Genomic DNA, 21,849 nt, shown 5'->3' on the forward strand with positions numbered 1-21,849 from the left:
TTTTGCTTTATAAAATTAATCCCAGAGCGCCTTATTGTTTTCTCTTTGAAGACAAACAGCAAGACTATCCTTGATGAGGGCAGTTTCCAAGTGCACTCTAAAAGGTTGGAGAACCCTCAAGTACAATGTGTTGCTGCCATCTGGTCCAACAGGCCACGTACATTCAGTTCCCGTTGAAGGGAAAGCCAGTTTCTAAGTTGTAACCTACTGGTTTTCTCTTCAGCTTCCCTGTTACATGTTTTCTCCCTAACACAAGTTAGATGGGGAATGATGCTTTTTGTCAGGTCCAAGAGCGCTGAATATATTTGTTAAGTGACTGTATTTCAGGTGATGGCTTAGAAGATGGGTGGCTCTGCAGTACATGCAGAGAAAGTGAGATGAAATCGGTACGTGTGTTGGACACCTTTGCTTCTTGATAGGAAAACCAGTCCTCCTAGAGAGCAGGAACAATTACTTATCCAACTCCAATCCCCATCTAGAAACACCGTATTCCTTACACAAGAGCCAAGCATGCAGGTTTATACAGAAGAGCCAGGCCAAGACCTTATGAATTCAACAAGGGCAAGTGTAGGGTGCTGCACCTGGGGAGGAATAACCCCATGCACCAGTACAGGTTGGGGGCTGACCTGCTGGAGAGCAGCTCAGTGGAAAGAGACCTGGGAGTCCTGGTGGACAACAGGATGACCACGAGCCAGCAATGTGCCCTTGTGGCGAAAAAGGCCAATGGCATCCTGGGGTGCATCAGGAAGAGTATGGCCAGCAGGTCGAGGGAGGTCATCCTCCCCCTCTACTCTGCCTTGGTGAGGCCGCACCTGGAGTGCTGTCTCCAGTTCTGGGCTCCCCGGTTCAAGAGGGACAGGGAACTGCTGGAGAGGGTACAGCAAAGGGCTACCAAGACGATTAGGGGACCGGAACACCTCTCTTATGAAGAAAGACTGAGGGATTTGGGTCTCTTCAGTCTGGGAAAAAAAAGACAGCTGAGGGGGGACCTTATCAACACTTATAAATGCTTAAAGGGTGGGTGTCAGGAGGATGGGGCCAGACTCTTTTCAGTGGTGTCTGGGGACAGGACAAGAGGTAATGGGCACAAAGTTGAGCATAGGAAGTTCCACCTAAACATGAGGAGGAACTTCTTTACTTTGAGGGTGGCAGAGCCCTGGAACAGGCTGCCCAGAGAGGTGGTGGAGTCTCCAGCTCTGGAGACATTCAAAACCCGCCTGGACGCATTCTGTGCAGCCTGCTCTAGGTGAGTCTGCTCTGGCAGGGGGTTGGACTAGATGATCTCCAGAGGTGCCTTCCAACCCCTACCACTCTGTGATTCTGTGAAGAGGCAGCTGTAAGACAAACAAATGACACCTGCTATAGGACTAAAACCGTTCAAAATAACTTTATAAATTCTGTCACGTTTCTGCTTTTGTACATCAGTTCAGCCTTAACCCTCCAGCTTGTTACTGAAAATTCACAATGCTTGCTTTTTGTTTCGTTTTTTTCCTGAAAGGCAGACACAAAACCAGCCATCAGTGCATTATTTACAGAAGTGCAACACAGTCTCCCACCCCAAAATTAAACTTTTCACTAACAAGATACTTCCAACAGAATGTAAATAAACACCACGGCTTGAGCAGTGTTTCTGAAGTCAGTTTATAAAGGTCACCTCATTTCCGCAATCCCCAAATGACAGAGCGAGTAAAGCTTTGCTCACCATCGAATGGGCTAAAAATACAACATTTCAAGTATTAAATCAGAAATTTCTAAAGACAATCTGTATTTTGATAAATAAACACAAGGGAAACAGTATACAGCTCTCAATATACTGCGTATGAAAAGTGGTGTCCAGTTTCAAACCTTCAGCAAGACAGGTGCACAGCCCAAAAATGTAATCAAAGTAACCCTGAAAACGGTAGCAATCCGGGAGTCCCAAACATTAATCTCTTCTGTGTTTCCCCTCGAATTACTCTGCTGGTCTGAGGCATTTGATTGTTATTTAGTTCTACATCTGTAGGTAATCCAAAAAAAAAAAAAAAAGCAAACCCCAAATTCATTCCCATATGGAAACAATTCAAAAGAAGGTTCCGCAGATAAATCCTATTATAATCTTGCTTATTTTCAATGAGATGCAACCGCAGATCTGTTATTCCCTCTGGCACAGTGTTGACAGCCAGAATAAGTTCACTCCAAGTCATGCTGGCTGCGGCTTGCTCTCAATTTTCCACTTCACGGGTATCTTCACCATCGGATTTCTTATGTTTCCTCATGTGTTTGTATTTTTCCACGTATGCCTTCACCAGATTAGCTACCTTCATGGGGTTGATCTCTCCACTTTTGCTGTGGCAGATCTGCAAGGGATCAGAAAAGGCATTTGGTTAATTAACGGTATTAACAGCAGTTCAGGCAGGCAACAGACAAATGGTAAAGCAGCCCTAAGCTTCCTGCATAGGCCCTCGGGTCTCACAGCAGGATACATAAAGCCGAAAACTCAAAAAGGATAAGAGTAATATTTTACTTCAAGCATTTCAGAAGTGGCCCAGGGATAATCTACTGAGCACCAACTGAATCCAGAGGCATCTCTGAAAGCAGAATTATTCATTTTTACTACAGGCTTTTCTGGCCAGCCAGTTTTACACAATATGTGGTAATCACAGAAGTGCTGATTTCCCATTTTTCTGATGATTTTGAGGAAGTGATCCTCAGATTAAAAGAATCTGGCAGTTTTGAGGGACCATTTTCAGATATGGGAGAAAGAAAACAGACGCTACAAAGAATTTTATCAGTGTTCAGAGAAGAGTTTGCAGTGACTTCTGCAGCAATCGGTGTTGCTCAGCTCTCCTACAAACCACACTTGAGGTTCATATGGGTCACGTAGAAGAGGTGAAATTGCAGCCATTATCTCAGGAATTTTGATTTATGACGGAATTTCTCAGTGACAGCAAGAATGCAGAGCAGGGAGAGAATACAGTTCCCAGGGTATCATTTAACTGCCTTGACCACAAGAGCATTACTTGCTCTCACAAGACAACATTTACCTGCTGATCGCACCTTTTTTAGCCACAATCTGGTCAGCACTAAGATCTGAGACAAAAGTCAACATCAGTCAATTTGCAAGGCCCTCTTCCAAAGTTCAGGGACACCACAGATGGAATTAACGCACAAAGTATTTTCTCACTTTATCAGAAACAGCTTGACAATTCTGGTCGAAGTTCTTAATGAGAGATTTGACCATTCTCACCCAAAGCACGTACTATGTAACATTTCATCTCGGGCAGCTTAAGCTTAGCAATGCTCCGGACCACTGAAAACACAATCTTCTAAAAGCAACAGTCTGACAGCTCCCAACGGCGCCACTCGGTCCTACGCAAAGCCACTATTGCTTCACCGCAAGACTGCAGATTATGAGTCAAAGATCGGCTACTGAGTTACAGCATGTAATTGCTGAAGCTGGTAAATGCAACCCAAAGTACTGCCACTTATTTAACGACCTGCCCCAGCTCCTCCTCTTCACAGTGACATGCACTGTCCACCTTACCTTTTGCACTGCTTTCCGAAGAATGTTCTTGTACTCCTCCTTTGTAATCTCCCTCTTCTGGTAAAAAGGTTTAATAGCAAGTTTCACTTCTTCCACAGCCCTTTCCTGCATGTGAAGCTTCTTCATGTACTGCACAGCAAAGAGAAGTTCACTCACTACCTTGTGCTATCTTGGGAACGGCTTCTGAATCTATTTTTCTTAGAAATGCTCTAACAATGAAAATTCTCATTTCACAATTTCAACGACCCAAGTAAGAGCTAGCCCCAAAGCAGATTTCCTTTACTGTAAATTGCAGCCTTCAAACCAGTTTGTGCTATGAGGAACCCTTGTTTTATGTAACACGCATTCTATGTCTTAGAGAATGTGTTTTAAGCAAGCGACTACAATGTCCACTTATTAATTTTGGTCTCCTCCTTCCCTTCCAACAGCTCTGAAGTAAACATACACCCACTGAAAGGCATCAGATTCTAAAAGCAGCAAGTCATATCTGTGAATATAAAGCTACAGGTAGCTCTAAAGGCGTTCTGAAAATCGCAGAGCTGCCTATAAATTAAGGGTTACAGAAGACATCAGAACATATTCTATCTAAACAAGTTCATAAAAATTGCTGCTTATAAACAGAAGTTTGGTGGGAAAAGCATCTTACTGTTTTGTGGTACAAAGTAAAATAATCGGCTAAGAAGTTTTTGTTCTTCTGTTAACATCCACTATGCTTAGAGGAGATGGTCTGTACAAGAAACCCAGAACTCAGCAGCAAGGGACTTGCACTACAAAATCTCCGAGGTATTTTACTATTTCTGCGTTTTCAGTGCTGATAAGCAGCAAGATACAGTCCTACCTCTCTACAGGACCGTTATGAGAACTGACATTAATTTCAGAGCTGGAGGGGAAAGGAGAAGACCAGGTGTTTAAAGAAGTTAGGAGATTCTGGCTTCTGAAAAGCCCCTTCCAAATGTTCACGCAAGAAAGTTTCAGAGCTTCAAGAATGCATGTTAGATGCTTTCATCCCTCTCTGTCTTACTGTGATGAAGCGGCAGACAGTGGAATCATCAAATGGAGTAAATCCCAATCAAAGAAAGGACTGCCCGCCACTCCTGTGTTAGCAGGGTCAGTCACCAAAAACACTGACAACAGGGGCGAGGAAAATACAGTACGGAGAGTTAAAAACCCCCAAACTTTCAAAGTTCAAATAAACAGCTCATTGATTTTTATGCATTTGCCACTTGATAGCATTCACTCACTTCCTCGTTCTTCGTTTTATCCACTGGAGGTTTGGGTGCTTTAATCTTTTCTTCCGCATTTCCAACAGAAGCAGCTTGGATTCCTGGTTCGGATGCGGTGGCCAGGCTGCCTGGCTCCGGAGTCAGGCTCTGTCCCGCCATGCAGCCAAGCGCTGGAAGACTACCCTGCATGATAAACTGAACCGTGGGCTGGCTGACGGGGGCATAGGGGGGGAGGCTTGAGGGCAGAGGTGGCGTCAAAGGTATATTTTGACAGTACACCTGTGAAACAGATAGAATTTTGTAAATGCTTGTTGTAAGTACAAGACAGAGCATCAGATCAGGGTTTTCAGAGCACCTTTTATCCACTCAAAGAGGCACTTAATTACTGGTTTAAGTCTGGGAGGCTAACATCCCAGCCCTCAACTAGGTCTCTGTGCACATGGAGCTAGCACCAGCCCCATTCATTTTTTAACTGGTGGGCTGCACAGGCTGATGGCACAGATGGATACCACCAGGCCAATTTTTACAGCCTGATCACAACAAGGGAGAAGCTCACAGCTTCTCAAACAGCACCGTCTTTCCACAAGTCACTGCTGAAAACAGAAGCTGCACGCATAGAGCGGAATTAAAAGAAAATGTGCTTCTTCACCCGTTAGGGCCACCTGAGAGATTAAATGGTTAGACTGCTGAGGTGTATGGGCTACATGAAATGTACCACACGCAGAGGAAGGAGAACTCTGCCATGAGAGGAGGGTGTTGCACAACGAGGGCACAGATGAAGTGGGATGCCTTCCATGACACTTGGGTGCCAGAATAGGAACCAACCTGAGAGGAATCTAGATCAGGAAACATAGGCTCAGGAATCATATAATTGGTTGGAGGAGGCTCATTTAACTGCACCTGATTTAACGTTTGGTTCAAGTCCTCTGCTTTCCAGGCCCCTTCTTTTGCTCGCTGAAGTTTGTAAAATGGCACCCCTAGATTTCACAAGAGAAGGAAAAGAAAACATTTCAGAAGAAAATAAACCTAATGGTTAAAAGATTCAAAGCTAATTATATTTTAAAAAATTAAAATAAAAAGGATCTAACAACAAAGCTAGCTATAAAAGGATTTTGCTTAGCAGTCACCAACATTTTAAAGCTTCTGATAATAGAGGACTTATCATCCCCTTAAGCAATTGCTTTTTACTGGGTTTCCATGAGAGTAACCAACAAGGGCCACACAAGCAACTCTGTCAATGCACATAGCAGAGGGGCCCAGGCCAAACTGTTCCTAGCAGCTTTGGCTTAGCAAGCTCGCAGAAGTGAGCTACAGAGATTTGTCACGCTCCTCAGTTCTGAGAAATATTATAAATTCTGAAGGCAAAACAACCATTCTAGTTAACTGCAGAAAGGGTGGAACACGGGCTGCCAGTTCAGAGATCGGGTTGCAATACATGCTTCACGGCTGAACAAGCTGCCGCTGGCTAGCTGAGCCATGCTGACAGCATGTCCTCTCCGATTCATTAACACAAGTCACCTCAGGATTTCAACAAGTGCCAAATGCCAGCTCTTAGGATTGGAAACCACAGGATCTCCCCAGCTCAGATGACAGAGCTGCTACACCACAACCAGTTTTAGCCAGGCACCACAACCCTAAGCCTCATACAGAATACTTCAACTGCCATTTATTTTCCAAAAGAGAGACTTACTTGGAGCTTTTCCAGCAGACAACGTGCCGCTTTCTTCCTCTTGAAGATTCCAGGTAACTCTTTTCACTGGTGCTTTTGATTTCAACGCAGGGCCCTGAGGTACCACCTCTAGTTCAGGCTTATTGAAATTACCGGTTTTCTCATTTGACACAAGGCACTCATCTTTGACCTCCTTCACACAATCCGTTATTTTGCTTTTGGATGAGCTTTGAATTGGTGCAGCCTCAGCGGGAGCGTGCATAACTTCCTTCTTTGGGGGTGGTTCCACCAGAGATGGACATAATGCAGTATTTTCTATTTTAACTGTAATCTCAAGGTTTGTATTGCTACAGCTGCCAAGCACTGATGGATTGCTACTTCTCATTAATTCGGTTTCAGCAAAAGAATCCACATTGCCAATTGGAACACAAATGTTTGTGATCTCTGGCACAGGGAATGCAGTTTCACTGGTCACTTCCTCACAGATAGGCTCTACCTTTACAGTTTCTTGAACCTCTCTCAACTGAACCGGGGTCTCAGCCTGTACTTCCTCAAGTTTGACATTTGGTTGGATGGTTATGGAAAGCTCTTCTAGTACTAGCTCCTCCTTTGGCTCTTGTTTGAAGGAATGGTGTTGCTCCAGACACCTGGACACATTTTCAACTGGAGGCTTTTGATCCTTTTCTGGTGGAGGAGGAAGTGAGGTCTCTTTTGATCTGTGTTTTCTTTCTTTGGAACGCGATCTTGATCTTGGTCTTTTTTCCTGTGATTTGCTGCTTTTGTGTTCCCGAGATCGAGATGCGGACCGAGACCGAGACCTCCACTTTCTCCTCTCCCGAGATCTGGATCTCGATCTCTTTCTGTCTCTTGACCTCAAGCTACTGTCTTTATCATACCTCTCATAGCTTTTGTCTCTCCTGTGTTTCCGCCTCTTAGTCCTCTCAATGCTATTTGACCGGGAATGTTCCCTCCGTCTTGATCTTGATCGAGACCGTCTTTTCTTTTTCCTATTTTCATAAAACTCAGAAGTACTTCCAGGACTACCTGAACGTGACCTAGATTTCCTTCTCTCCCTAGACCAAGAAGTTTTTGCCTTTTTATCCTTGGTTTTATCCTTCATTTTCTTTTTTTTGGATCGTTCGTGACTGCTAGAACCATCAGTAGAAGACCTCCTGCTCCTGGGTTTCAATGTGTGTGTTTTGCTATGCTCTTCTCCACCTGACCACGAGGTAGATCTGGAGCTTCGGTCCCTTGAGTGTGCTCTGTCCCTAGACCCTGACCGGGATCTCTTACGCTCTTTGACAAGTGCCTTTTTCCTTTTCATCTTCTTCTTGCTTCGGGAGCTGGAGTTTGAACAGGATCTGGAACGCGATCGCCGCTCTGTGTGTTCTACCTTTTGGACTTTCTGCTGCCCATCGTTTTCTGAGGGACTATCTGGTTCTGCTTTCACATTAATATTAGGTCTAATCAATTCTTCAGCATTAAAGAACACATTAGGACCCTCCCTGCTTTCCTCCTTCAAACACTCCGCACTAGAAATTTGCTTAACAGCAGACGAAGTGCAAGGACTGCTTAGAAAGTCTTCGTCATCCATATTATCTCGTTCCTCTGTATCAGAGATCTGTTCCACAATCCTGCTTTTTACCGTCACGTCATCATGAGACTCTGTGTTACTAGATGCTACGTCAGAGTCAGCCCCAGATCCAAATACATTTTCTACCAGGTAAGGAGTGAAACGACGGACAGTTTGAAACGTTTGAACTTTTGGATTTTCAATAGAAATAGTCCTGGTAATATTAGTTAGCGGGATCCCTGAGCCAAGCCTTTCAGGACTGCTGCTTGCTGAACTCGAGTCCGATCCTGTTGGCTCAAAGGGATCATATATTTCACTTTTAACCTGCTTTTTCTTAACTGAGAAAAGAGGTGAAGGACTCTCTTTCTGTTGCACTTTGTCATCCACAGGGCGGAAGGTGTTACAAAATCCTGGGTTAGACAGTCTGCTGGGATGTCCGGCGTTTCCAGGAATATTGATTTTAAAACTCTCAAAAGAGCTTGGGCCCTTGCTCCTCGAAGGGCCCAGTAGTGATGAACTGCTATACGTGCCCGTACTGGTAGAAAAAGACACCCCACTCGTACGGGTTTGTTGCTGAGATTCCTTGGCATTTGACTTCTGGCTTTCCATCTTGCTACCCCTTCCCGGCTGATTAGTGCTCTCTTTGCCAGTCAGCTGGGTTATACAGGAGCTGGGGATGTCACAGCTTTGGCTTCCTGCTGGTTTCGGCTCCACCTGCTTGCTGCTGGTTTCCTTTTTAATCTTTGGTATCCTGGGAAGCTCAAAGATGTCAATTCTCTTGGGAGGTGGTTTTAATGGCTGCCTCACAGTTACAGCTTTTGAGCCAGAATCCAAGTTACAGCTCAGAGGCTTTGAAGATGAGTCACTGGGTGCAAAGTTTTTAGAGTTTCCATTAAATCTGGGCATATCATCTAACTTGGAGCCATGCCTGCTCAGAGTAGCTATATTCTGAGTCTGAACAGACCTGGGTGTCATTGAATATTCTGATTTTACAGTTGCCTTTTCTGATGTAGTCTGTGCAGGGTTTGCTGCAGGCTCAGTCCTGCTCAGCGAGGGTGAAGGGGATGAAAACAAGCTTGAGGAGGAGGGTCTGGTGTGAGTACTCAGCCCAGAGGAAACTGAAGGTCCAGCAATGGAGCTGCTTGCTGTGGTCCCTGAGTGCACTGTACTCGGTTGGGTGTTATGTCCTGAACCATCATCCACTCGCAAGTCATTCGCTGATTTTCTGTGAAGTGGAGCTATGGCACACAAGCAAACAATTAAGCTTTTCGGTACGTATCTGGACATTTTCCCCCAACATCAAAGGAAGTACTGAGCTAATTATGTTAAGTTCCACTTTGGTTTGCAGACATGCTACACGGTAATAAGGTGGTATAATAGTTCTTTTGGTCAGATGCTCTGGGTTTAATGCCAGACAACTGCATCTTTGAAGTAAACACTAATGTTTAGGAAATAAATTATTCTGTTCTGTAGATATCACCAGATTCGTGTTTATTATCCTGTAGTTGCTGATTGATAAAACTTACTGTAACAGAGGACTTTACAGGTACTTATTTTAAGAATAAAGCTCTAAGTTTCAATCTGAAGAGATTCTTTCCAGATAACACCATGCCAAAGGAAGACACAGCTGAACATGCCAGCACGGATTCTAGAGCTTTACTTTTGAAAAGAAACTTCTTGCCAAGGTCCTCATCACTGCTCTTCAAACTGAAGTACAGTTCACAGGCATGGCAGCAATGCATGACAAATGCCAGAAGAATTGGATATTAAGGTATCTCTGCTCTATCCAGTCCTCTGTTTTTTATAACAAAGCATGAAACTACAGTGCAGTACTTCTGAAAGAAGAAAACTACCCATTAAAACCAAAATCCTCCAGTAACACCTCAGCTCTGCAATTAAAACAGAGACAAGTAACACAGTTTCAGAGCATACGTAAGAATCTTATTAGACGGATTACTGCTGGCAACTACCAAATCTACCCTACGTATCCAAACGCTCAATAAGGATACCCCTATGTTTGAAACCATGCAGCCTGTAGGACCAGGGCAGACGCGGATGAAACAAAGAGACTAATCGCACTATGAAGTGCCAAACCCTTACCTGCCTTCTTCGCTGTCAGCGAACCATCTCTGTTGATGACCACATCCGAACTACTCATCATGAGAAAGCTCTGTCCAGACAGGATACTTCCCAATAGATCAGGCACAGGGGCAGCTTCTGCTTCTTGATCGGGACTCAAGGCAGGTACACTGCTTCTGCATGTTTCAGAGGGGTTATATTTCCTTTACTCTTACAGCACTTGTTCTATACACACACATTACATTAAAAAGAAACCAAAACCAAGGGCATAAACAGAGGTCAGCCAGGGAAGGTCACTTGTAGTTTTGGCTTCACTAGAGTCATTCAGCCCCCATCTCCCTCTGACAAACAGAAGGTGAAGCTTTTACTGACTGCCTACAGGAACACCACAGGATAGGAAGGCATGTAATCATACCAGAGACATTTGGTAAGCGTATGCTTTTAATCTTATGTAAGAGTGGTGCTCACTGTGTAGTGCATCAAGATTGACTTTCCAGTGCATTTAAGATGCATTTTTGAAGCATAAACCACTGTTCAGCACTTCAGAGATATTTCCATCCCAGCTGCCTCTCTTCCCTTCACCAAATCAGGATCACAAGTGTATTCCTCAGCCCTACACTGCTATCTAAAAAAGCTGATGCAGCTTGAACCAGTGTTTAGCACTAGTCAGAATACACACAGGTGCCTACAGGTAGGGTAGCTAAGAGCATGGCATAGGAGGAATTACGCTGAAAAACAACTCACACACACGGGACAACACAAACACTCCCCTTTATGCATTACTCAGTGTTATTAAAATGGTTTAACTAAGTTCTCTGTTCTTGAAATACGGATTGAAAAGGTTTGAGTGTTTTTGGTGCTGGGGTGTGGCTTTTTTGTTTTTCTTTCTTTGCTTTTTGGTGGTGGAATTTTGGGGTTTTCTTTGTTTGGGTTTAAAAAAAAAAAGCCACCACAACAAACCACAACTTCAAAAGGGACCAAAAGACCCAGCTCTTCGAGGGAGCTACATCTCATTTCTGTATGCAAACTTTCCAAATATAATGTACACCAAAACCTTGTGATAACATACAACAAAGATAAAATGGGAAGGCTAAAAGAATTGGCTGCCCAGGCCAGACCAGGAAACTTGCTGTAGTCCAGGCAAATCAAGCCTTTAGAAATACTGAATTTCAGTTAAACAGTTCTACCTTCTAAACAATGCGTTACTCAACTAACTCGGAGGACATGGAAAGCTTCCTGAAAGGCTTCCTTCAGGATTGAGATGGGAAAGGTAGAGAAATATTCCAAGTTATCATAAAAATATACTGTCTTAATCCTGAGAAACCAACCTTCGCCATGCATTAGAGGACATCCATGTAAACTTCTCACACCTCCCACGGAAGAGTGCTGAAAGAGCTGGCAGACGTGCTTGCCAAGCCACTTTCCATGATCTACCTGAAGTCATGACTAACTGGGGAGGTCCCAATGGACTGGAGGGTAGCAAATGTAGCACCCATCCACAAGAAAGGCAGAAAGGAGGATCCAGGAAACTATAGGCCTGTCAGTCTGACCTTGGTAGCAGGGGAGGTCATGGAGCAGATCATCTTGAGTGCCATTACAAGTCATATAATGGACAAGCAGGGGATCAGGCCTAGTCAGCATGGGTTTATGAAAGGCAGGTCCTGCCTGACGAACCTGATCTCCTTCTATGACAAGATGACCCGATTACTGGATGAGGGAAAGGCTGTGGATATTATCTACCTAGACTTTCGAAAAGCATTTGACTCTGTTCCCCAGAGAATTCTCATGGAAAAACTGGCGGCTCATGGCCGGGATGAGCATACGATCTGCTGGATCAAGCACTGGCTGGATGGATGGTCCCAAAGAGTGGCTGTCAATGGAGTTAAATCCAGCTGGTGGCCAGTCACAAGTGGTGTTCCTCAGGGCTCAGTGTTGGGACCATTTCTGTTTAACGTCTTTCTTTATGATCTTGATAAGGACATAGAGTGTATCATCAGCAAGTTTGCAGATGACACCAAGTTAAGCGGGAGTGTTGATCTGCGTGAGGATAGGGAGGCTCTACAGAGAGACTTGGATAGATTGGATCGATGGGCCAATGCTAATGCAATGAGCTTCAACAAGGCCAAGTGCCGGGTCCTGCACTTGGGCCACAACAACCCCATGCATCGCTACAGGCTTGGGGAAGTGTGGCTGGAGAGCTGCCTGGCAGAAAAGGACCTGGGGGTTCTAATTGACAAGCGGCTGAACATGAGCCAGCAGTGTGCCCAGGTGGCCGAGAGGGCCAATGCCATCCTGGCTTGTATTAGAAACAGTGTGACCAGCAGAAGGAGGGAGGTGATCGTCCCCCGTGTACTCAACGCTGGTGAGGCCACACCTTGAGTATTGTGTCCAGTTTTGGGCATCTCAATACGAGAGCGATATCGAGGTGCTGGAGCAAGTGCAGAGGAGGGCAACGAAGCTGGTGAAGGGCCTGGAGAATAAATCTTATGAGGAGCCATTGAAGGAGCTGGGACTGTTCCGTTTGAGGAAGAGGAGGCTGAGGGGAGACCTCGTCACCCTCTACAATTACTTGAAAGGACATTGTAGAGAGGTTGGTGCTGGTCTCTTCTCACAGGTCATTAGCAATAGAACAAGAGGGAATGGCTTCAGGCTGCAACAGGGTAGGTTTAGGCTGGACATTAGGAAAAAATTTTTCACAGAAAGAGTGGTCAGACACTGGAATAGGCTGCCCGTGGAGGTGGTGGAGTCACCATCCCTGGATGTGTTTAAGACTCATTTAGATGTGGTGTTAAGGGATATGGTGTAGGGGAGAACTTTGTAGAGTGGGGCTGATGGTTGGACTCGATGATCCCAAGGGTCTTTTGCAGCCTAAATGATTCTACGAGACTGGGATTTAGAACATACTAATGGGGTTAACTAAACAATCCCAAAATAAGAAGAGCCACATTAGGGTGGAAATACCAATTTTAAATTTCAGTGCAACAGTTAAAGCTATTATGAAGGAGTAAGCGTAGGTCCTTCAACATAAAAAAAAGAATTCTTGCATAAAATGCTGTGGTTATTTATCTATACATGTGCAGGCACACATGCACTCACACACTCTTTCAAAATACGCAGGGTAAGAAAAGAGCTAAACTAGGATGATGACCCAGTTTGCTCTTTTGTTACGGTCATTAGACAATTAAGAAAAAAAATAAAATAAATAACTTTATGGATTTTTACCTGGGAAGTCCCACAGAAATAGGTCTAGCTACAGGACGGTGAGACCTCAGTGCTGACTGGGAGAGAACTCTCCTTTTGGCACTCACCGGTGAATCTGGATTTGCTGGAACCTCTTCATTACTGTGGGTAAAACACACACACGAACCCTGAAATTTTCTGAATGTTTTTCACATCAAATAGATGAAGCAGATTAACCATATCTACCCTAGTGGTGTTAAGAGCATCATTTGTTTTATTATGATACATGAAAAAAAGATTTGTGCAATATACTTATTTTCTGTGGCTACATAAATAGAACCGCATATCTCAGCCAGCAGAGATCGAAATGCAGATTTTTATTTTAAAAATATTAAATGGGTAATTTCCTTTTATGAAAGGATCAAAAAGACTTATTCAGTTGAAAATTAACTTTTACCAACAATAATTTCACATGCCCCCGCCCCAAAATCCAAAGCTTAAGAGTGACACAAACTACGGCATAGTAAGATTCCTCCTGAACTTAAAGTTTCTGGAAAAGTGAAGATGGGAAAAAGAGAAACACGGAATATTCCACAGGTCCATTTAATTCTATGTGAAGTCATTGTTTATTGTATACCAAATACGCTACCTCCACTTGAAATAAATATATAGAAAATGACTGATTAGGATCTGACTCCTTCAGATTCTAGCCTTTGAATAACCCCATAGGTGTTATTAAAGGTTTCACAAGGCTTATTATTTCAGCAAACCTCTTTAAAAAAGCCTAACTCTTTATGAGCTCAGCAAGTCGGACAAGAAGGAAAGAAAGAACAGGCCAACGTGTCATTATGAGCTGTGTATCCAAAGCCGTCTTCAGACACAAGGTCTACACTCCGCAAAAAGTCACATTTACAAACAACCTGACACTTGCAAGATTATCAGGTCCCTGATCACAGTCCAGAGATATCTTACCTTTCATAAGGATCCAACTCATATGGATCTCCAAACACAGACAGAGAAGCTGCACCGATATCTGCTCTCATCAGACCAAGTGAGGGCTCCGTTGGTTTGTACATGGAAGGAAGCGAGGCCCCACGCACAGGTTTACTAAGACCAAGAGTTCTTGCAATACGGGAGCGAGCAGTAGCCTCATTTTTCACCTGCACAGACAACAGATTAGGTTATTTGTATGTTAGGGCAGGTATGTACCCTGGGTTATAAAGCCCCAAATTCTTCACTTAGGCTAAGTACAGTCAGCAGGTTACTACCATCAGGAGCAGAAGCAGTGTGCATTTATTGTCTATATTTGTTTTAAAGCATTTATTAAACTTCTAACTATGGCCTATATGTCACTTCATACAGAGACTGCACGTATCAGCTTTAAGTGGCCAGGTAAGTTTCTAAAAATCTTTAATAATGTCATTCAAAATTGTCAATTCCATATCAAAGGCTGGAGGGACAGTTGTGGCTGACGATGTAAACTCTAGTTAAGGTAGCTGAGGACAAAAGTCAACTGGGGCAGAGTATTCATTATAGTTCACATGAGAACACTATCCGCAACTGGAAGGGATTTTGAGAGCCCTTAACAGCTGATTAACTGGGTTTGCAACACAGACACAAACATCCATAGCCTATTAAAAAGAATAGGTGGTGGTAATTTTAACTGAGCTTGCATCAGTACCAAGTAAACACTACAGCTGAACGGCAAGGCGTAACACAAAGCCTGCAGGACGTGCTTTACAGTGAGAGCCCTGCAGTTCAGGTAACAGGATTTGTCAGCAAACCCAGCAGGCCTGTCTGGAAGTAGCAATTCATTTCCACATACAGCATCTTTCTGGAGTACACTGGACATATCCTGCACATACTTGTACCAGAAAAAAAAGTTATCTGCTATCACTATAAGACAGTATTTTTTCCATTGAATTCCATGTTATAGCACTTTTACAGATGGCAGAAAAACGTCAGATACTGACACTGGCAGAAACTCACATGTGACCTTACTCTCATCTTTTTGCCCCTTCTCTTCTTTATCAGACGCTTGCGTCTCTTCAGCTGTCCCCCTGAACTCTTCTTCCCAGCAGATTTTGTCTGAGTTCTTTTTTTGCCTCCTGCTTTCTTCCTCCTACCTGATGGGACAAAAGACAACCAAGTACCTGGCTAAGTGCTGGCACTGCATTATACCCTGTACTCCCCTTTTCACTCCCCCATGGCACACAAAGCAGTTAAGAGAGACCTACAGGGTACTGCAACCATATAAAACAGCAGAGCAGAAAAAGTGAAATCATTAGCATTTATTTAAAAGCAGCCTTCAAGATACTTCTGGGCAGAGGCAATATGGAGAAAGAAGAAAATGCATGTGGTATACTCCTGTAGCTGGTGTGACAGCATACAGCTAAGCCTGAATCATAAAAATACTCTTATCTTGCCAAACCTTTTATTCTTGCAGATGGGAACCACAGAAGGTGTGCGATGCCCTTACCTGTTTTTCTTTTCTGCCTAGTAGGAGCCCGCGGCGTAAGAGGACGCTGGTAGATGGCTGTGTTTAGGCCTGCTACAACTGCTTCAATTGTTTCATCCAGAACAGAGGACATGAGGTACCTTGGCACGTGCTGCATGAGGGATTAAAAAGTTACACTATACAGGTATCTAAAGGTCAGCAACAAGTTAGTTATAAAAGCATTTGATGAAAAATGGATTTGAGATGTGAATGAGAAGCACTCATGTCACCAAGCTGCCGGTTAAGCAATTACGTCACCTTTCTCACCTATTGACTGCCATAGTAAGGAGAACATAACCTTGGCTCTTCGGCCTCCCTTGGTATTACAGGTCATGGCTAGTCTGACTCTTTAAAATTAGAACAATCCCCGAGACTGACATTTCCTTAATGAAAAAGTTCACTTAAGAACTTTCCCAAATCCACCTATCTGACCTCTGGCTCATCACACAGCAAAGTCAGACGAGCTAAGACTGAAAAGCCAACACAGTACAGATCCCCTGTCTTAAACTCCTCATTCTTTAGGTCAGATTTACCTAATGCCGTGAAACGTGTCCAGAGGCAGCATTTCAAACACACACCTCAGGGAACTCACTGAAACGGCAGGTGAGAGTCCCCCCCTCCAGAGCATTACTTCATTGCGATAAAGCAGGGGCTGCTCCTACAAGGTTCAAATTCCTCTTCCTCTCTTTACTCAAGGGTCAACCACATTGAAGCAAACAGATTTGAAGTGTATGGACACTGAACCACCAGCCTCAGAATGTGAATTCAAAGCCTTCTTTGCTGGGCAAACATAGCACACGTTTGTTGCTTCCTTTGGTTGGAAAGATGTTAAGAGCAGGTTTCTCTCAATAGCTATGTTAAGTTGGCCATGCCCACACCGACCATGTTCCTAAAACATCACAAAATCATAGAATGGCTTGGGTTGGACGGGCTTGAAGAAATACTTTATTTACTCTTCCCTTCTCCTTCTTTTCTACATTTTCCTATCTTTGGAAAAAACCTGACTTATACAATCAAAACCAAAATGGCATGTTATTGTCAGATGAAACGAAGTTTATTTTCATAGAATCATGGAGTAATTCAGGTTGGACAGGATCTTGGGGTGTCCCTCAGAAGGGTCCGACCTTTCTGGTCACTGGTCAACACTGAATTCAATCCAGGTCAGTTAAGCCTTTCTTCAGATGGGTACTGACCACCACTAAAAGTTTCAAGAACTGTCCAAGCAACCTGTTGCCATGGCTGACCATCCTCAGGGGAAAGACAAGTCAGATCCTCCTCTTCCTTTCAAAAGTTTTAGAATTTCACATATTTCTGCCAAATTCAAAAGTAGTGTTAATGAAGAATCAATTAACATACCACTAGTCCCATGGAGGTTATTTACAGGCACAGCTTCCACACTAACTCACCATATGCTCCTGTGCAATTTAAGGCTTTTTATTTTTATCCAAGTAGTAGAGTGCTTTGGCTAAAGCCAGAGGGCAAGGCAGACAGGAGATCCCCAAGTTTGAAAGTTCTCAGCTTGCAGCATATTAATTGTTACCTAAAGGATTGTAATTATCCCCGCCAACAGAAACATCTCAGCTGCAGTCATCTTCAGTAAACAGTTCAGTGAGTAAAGGATTTGAGGAACCTTGGGTATTTGGGATACTTTCTTGCATAGATTCTCTGCTACCTGTTAATGTGGTTGAACTCACACTGACACATCATTGAGGACACTAGCACCTGGGTTTCTTCTCTTCAATAAGAAGCTGATTTTCAAAAACATAGAAACCTTAAAAATACTAAATTTTTCTCTTCAGTTTCGCTGAAGGTGGCCAACAGATTCTACTGCTACAGGGAAGGGGGCAGGAGGACAAACAGGCAAATACACAAACATGCCCTGTCTCAGCAAAAAAGCATGCTAAAAAAACAGAAGTAGTGCACAAACTGCATTAACTAGGAATAAAAATACAATTTTGCTCACAGCTGAGGTGATAAAATGCAGACTAAGAGAGGAAGCTACCACAGATTCCAAAATAGAGAGTCTTGGTCATGTGCTGCACTCAGTTTGCACGTGTTCTACGTCTCAATTTAAAAGAACTCCACAACTACTAACCATTGTGCTATGGACAGTCCACACAGACAGCTGAGCTACTTAAGGGGGAACTTACTTCATCTCTTCCACAAGGTTCTGCCAGACGCTCATTAGCAAATACTCCTAAATACCTGAATTTGTTGCGCTGTTGTTATCCGGTTTCTGTTCACTGTTGCCCTAACTCGTTCGCTCTGCCGAGTTCTGGCTATAGCTCGGGTTCGGACTTGAGGGCGCAGTCGACTGGTGGTAGGAATAACATCAGCCACGAGGGCAGCAACCTCTTCTTCGCTGACATGATCTGTATCTTGAAAAAAAAGACGCCCAGGTGACTTGTCTTTCTACAGGTGAAAGCATTTCAAGAATTCTGGACAAAAAAACCCCAAACAACAGTATTCCCTTTCTCACAACAACCACCTCCAAAGGCAGACATTATCCTCTCAGAAGGAAATGACCACAGAGACCACTGCTTCAGACTGTTACACAGAAAGATGATTTTCTAGGTAACCGAAATTGCTGCTACCTTGGCAATCTGAGGTCAGGTTACCAATAAATTCTTTCCAATGTAATACAGTGTAGTTGCGCTACAGTGCTGGGCTTGCCTCAGGAAGGTTAACGAATGCTTGTAAGAAGTAGCTTCGGAGGTTGTAACGGCAGATGAAAATCTTAATAAACAAGATTCTCTTATCAGGCAAGAGTTCAAATCAACTCTTTAGGTTCAAGAGAGAATGCCTATCCAAAAAAATTATTTAAAACAGATAAAACCAGGGGTTAAACACCTCTTCATAACAGGACATGCTTCACATCATTTAAGTCAGAAGAAAAATATTTACTTTGACTGAATACCACAAAACCCTTACCTGCAGCAGCACTGGCACCCATGGGTGCACAGGCTGGACAGAACCACTCATCTACAGGGACTTCACTGAGAGGTGGATTAAGGCATTCCATGTGATACCTTGAGAAAAGAGTAAAAGAAAAATAAAAAAGAAAAATCAAACAATGTGCTCCTTATCGAGAGAGCCTTTTTCCTCCGTCCACGTGCTACATAAGGTGGACACATTTTCTTAAGCTTGAAACTATGGTCTAGGCATCTGCTTCTACCAATGTCCAGAGAAACAATGCTACCTGATAGTTATATAAGGGTCTTCAGTTCTAGATGGCATTTTGATCACTTCAGGCTCAAAAAGCTAAGAAAAGTGAGTGTTTTTCCCCTCACTGTGTGGTGTATCGCTTGCCATTTGAGCCCAAGCTGGAAGAAATGTGCAGAGCCAAAACTGATGGTGGCAAAGAGAAAGGAGAGAAGTATTGACATGCTGGGGATGTCTCCCCAGAAATCAGGAAACAACATCAGTTTCCTGCAAACTGACATAGTATGAACGTTACTGGTACGAATGAACATTTTATCTGCATGACTAGACACAGGTCAACTGCAATGCCTTGTTACGTTAAATAAAAGCATTGCATCCCACGTAATCCTGGCATCATTAAGAGAACTGGCGATAAGGATTTCTGCGTAGCTACACAAGCTGGGTTGCAGAGCACTGGCTTCATAGAGCTGCTTGCAGGACTGCAGACTAATCACGCTGACTTCCAAACACCATCTGACTGAGAACCGTGTTCATCCCTATGAAAACTCAAAGGGAAAGATGAGAGCATGATGCTCCCTTAGGCAGGCCTTTTGAAATGCTCTCTACACAACAGGCTGAGCAGCTAGACTGAACGGTCTCACCACCACTTACAGAGAAGCTACCCAGGAAAGCCTTTCAACATTACCCAACTTGGGTTCTGTAATTTGTTCCAATTCCATTTTCCGCAATTAAAACTGAGCCAAAGCGACAGTCGTTAGTAACACAGAATTTTTGAAGCAACTCATTTTCAAGCTACACTGCTAAAAAGAATTAAAACAGATTTCCCAAGTAAATGAGATGTTTCCCATGAAAACCGAGTGCTTAGACCAAGTTCCCTAGACAAGGAACATGGGGAGACCACGGCCTTCAGGTAAGACCTTCAGCTTCAAACTAGTAAAATTTCTATGACCGACTTTATCCTTTTTCTATAAGGGGAAACTCTACTGTTATTCCTGATGTAGTACAGTGTTTAGCTCTGAAATAAGTAAAGGAAAAAGACTGAAGCTCTCTGTTTCACCTTCCCGTGCCAAAATTCACTGCCTGATAACATATCTCAGTGCCTGGCCATAGAGTAAGGAAAGGGAAGGGACATCCATCTGACAGTCTAATGCCATTTCATAGGAATAAAAAAAAAAAAAAAAAAGAAAAAAAATCACAGAGAGACTAAGGTGTTAGTCTACCTCACACCCCTCAGTCCGACTTCAGATTGTGTCTTTCAAACCTGTTCCCAACCACGTTGTGATAAACTCAATTTGCAGCTAAACTGCCCAAACCGCCAATATTATGTTTATATTAAAATATATTGTCAATACAAAATGGAATATCATGTCCTGCTTGCATGAAAGAGTACACCTTAGCAGATGAGATTTTACACTCTTTCAGAGGCTTAAGAAGATGGAAGTTGAAAAATTATGTTTGGAATAAATCATTACTTCAAAAACATAGTACCAAACTACTTTCCTTCTCTGGGAAAGTAGAGTTCGTTCCCAACTGCCAGCTACCAGGAATGAGATCATTTCCCCAAAGTAGTATTCTGACAAGTAATATTGTTAGGTTCAGGCCAAAGTCATAACAAAAGCACTTGTAGCAAGAAATTCATTACATAGTTTTCAAATTAACTCTGGGAGTTCTGAAGTCACATTATGACCCACTTAACATGCAAAGACTTTTGGCCTTAAAACCGAACACTGGAGAACCTGTTGTAACAGCTATCTAGAGTCCCCTGGATAGGGAAAGAACCTCATCACTCACAAAATCATCATAACAAAACTCAATGCCAGATCTTATAGAAGTTTTCACAGAAAAACTTGAAGTAAATTGATTTTACCCACACTTATTTTCTCAGGTTCATTGACTTGCACTCTTGTACCCACCCACTCACAAGCACAAAGACTCCGTGTGCCCAAGTAGTCTGACCAGGATTATTTGTGTGCAAAGCAGAGGGCAAGAGACACTGGCCAGCAAGTCCTCAACACATTACTGGCTCTGTGACTGGCAGAGAAAAACTAATTTCGGACTTCTTTCTTGTACCTTTAAGGAATGAACTTTTGGGGACTTCCAGCCTCATTGTTTTGTCACAGTCCTCACAAACTGTAAGAAAAGAGATCTACGAAATTAAGGACTTTTGGTTGCGGATGTAGCCCTGTTCTTCATCTTCTTGACACCTATCTCTCTATCAGTGTTAATCTCTTCTTGCTACTTGGTAACCTGAATGAAGTCACACATCAGTGTGTCACACTGTTAATGCAATTAACCCTTTTTGTACTGGTTGTTCAAATGTCTAGAGATGTGCACTTTTGTATTCATACTGGTCTTAATGGTATTGTGACACAGTTCAGAAAGTCAGGTTGTCACATTCCATCAAGTCTTACCCGAAAAATGGTTTCAATGGAAAAAGATTTGATTACTTAAACCATAATTTACATTCACAACATAATAGCATTATACCACACAGTTTAAACATTGTGGAAAGCCACATCTAGCTACAAGCAATGGAAAGACAGGATGACTCCACTGGCTTTAGAACTGTTGGCAAAAATAACTGATGAAATTTTCACTCTGTTGTCAGATCGGAGAATGCAGAGGAATAAAATACGATTTGAAGCAAGCTATTTTGCATTTTTCTAGAGTTAATCTCAGCCATGGTGAGCTAGTAAAGACTGCAAGTTCTTTCTTCAGGAATTGCTTCCCGAAGTGCCAACTCTAGAAGTCAAGCATTTTATGAAGAACTTATTTTAGGAAAATAAGATGAAAAAAATAATTAGGGACTGTATCAGACTTGGAAAAAAAATAAGAATCAGAGGAACTATTGAGATATCACAAAGGAAAATGTGAAGCATACTCTGAGGTCAGGTAAGGCTTATGAAAGTTCAGAAAGAACTTAAAGACATGACTTCTGATAAG

General features: G+C 43.1%; 1 protein-coding gene across 4 annotated transcripts in view; it reads right to left on the reverse strand.

Moving 5' to 3' along the window:
- Window positions 1-1,264: 1,264 nt before the first annotated feature.
- The window catches only part of PHRF1 (PHD and ring finger domains 1), a 32,046-nt gene continuing 11,461 nt past the window's right edge, over window positions 1,265-21,849 (reverse strand). For 2 of the 4 annotated variants that reach the window (XM_054197641.1, XM_054197642.1), the window contains exons 7-18: window positions 18,676-18,773; window positions 17,950-18,122; window positions 15,727-15,856; window positions 15,237-15,373; window positions 14,220-14,407; window positions 13,290-13,409; window positions 10,089-10,243; window positions 6,437-9,226; window positions 5,647-5,723; window positions 4,765-5,025; window positions 3,524-3,652; window positions 1,265-2,336 (exon numbers count right to left, since the gene is read on the reverse strand). In XM_054197641.1, the coding sequence (XP_054053616.1) occupies window positions 2,202-2,336; window positions 3,524-3,652; window positions 4,765-5,025; window positions 5,647-5,723; window positions 6,437-9,226; window positions 10,089-10,243; window positions 13,290-13,409; window positions 14,220-14,407; window positions 15,237-15,373; window positions 15,727-15,856; window positions 17,950-18,122; window positions 18,676-18,773 (4,393 nt within the window). In that variant the 3' untranslated portion in view covers window positions 1,265-2,201. The remainder of the gene's footprint in view (window positions 2,337-3,523; window positions 3,653-4,764; window positions 5,026-5,646; window positions 5,724-6,436; window positions 9,227-10,088; window positions 10,244-13,289; window positions 13,410-14,219; window positions 14,408-15,236; window positions 15,374-15,726; window positions 15,857-17,949; window positions 18,123-18,675; window positions 18,774-21,849) is intronic. The other 2 variants (XM_054197643.1, XM_054197644.1) reach the window with 2 other exon arrangements.

This window comes from Rissa tridactyla, chromosome 4 (genome assembly GCF_028500815.1).
Source record: "Rissa tridactyla isolate bRisTri1 chromosome 4, bRisTri1.patW.cur.20221130, whole genome shotgun sequence".
Lineage (NCBI taxonomy): Eukaryota > Metazoa > Chordata > Aves > Charadriiformes > Laridae > Rissa > Rissa tridactyla.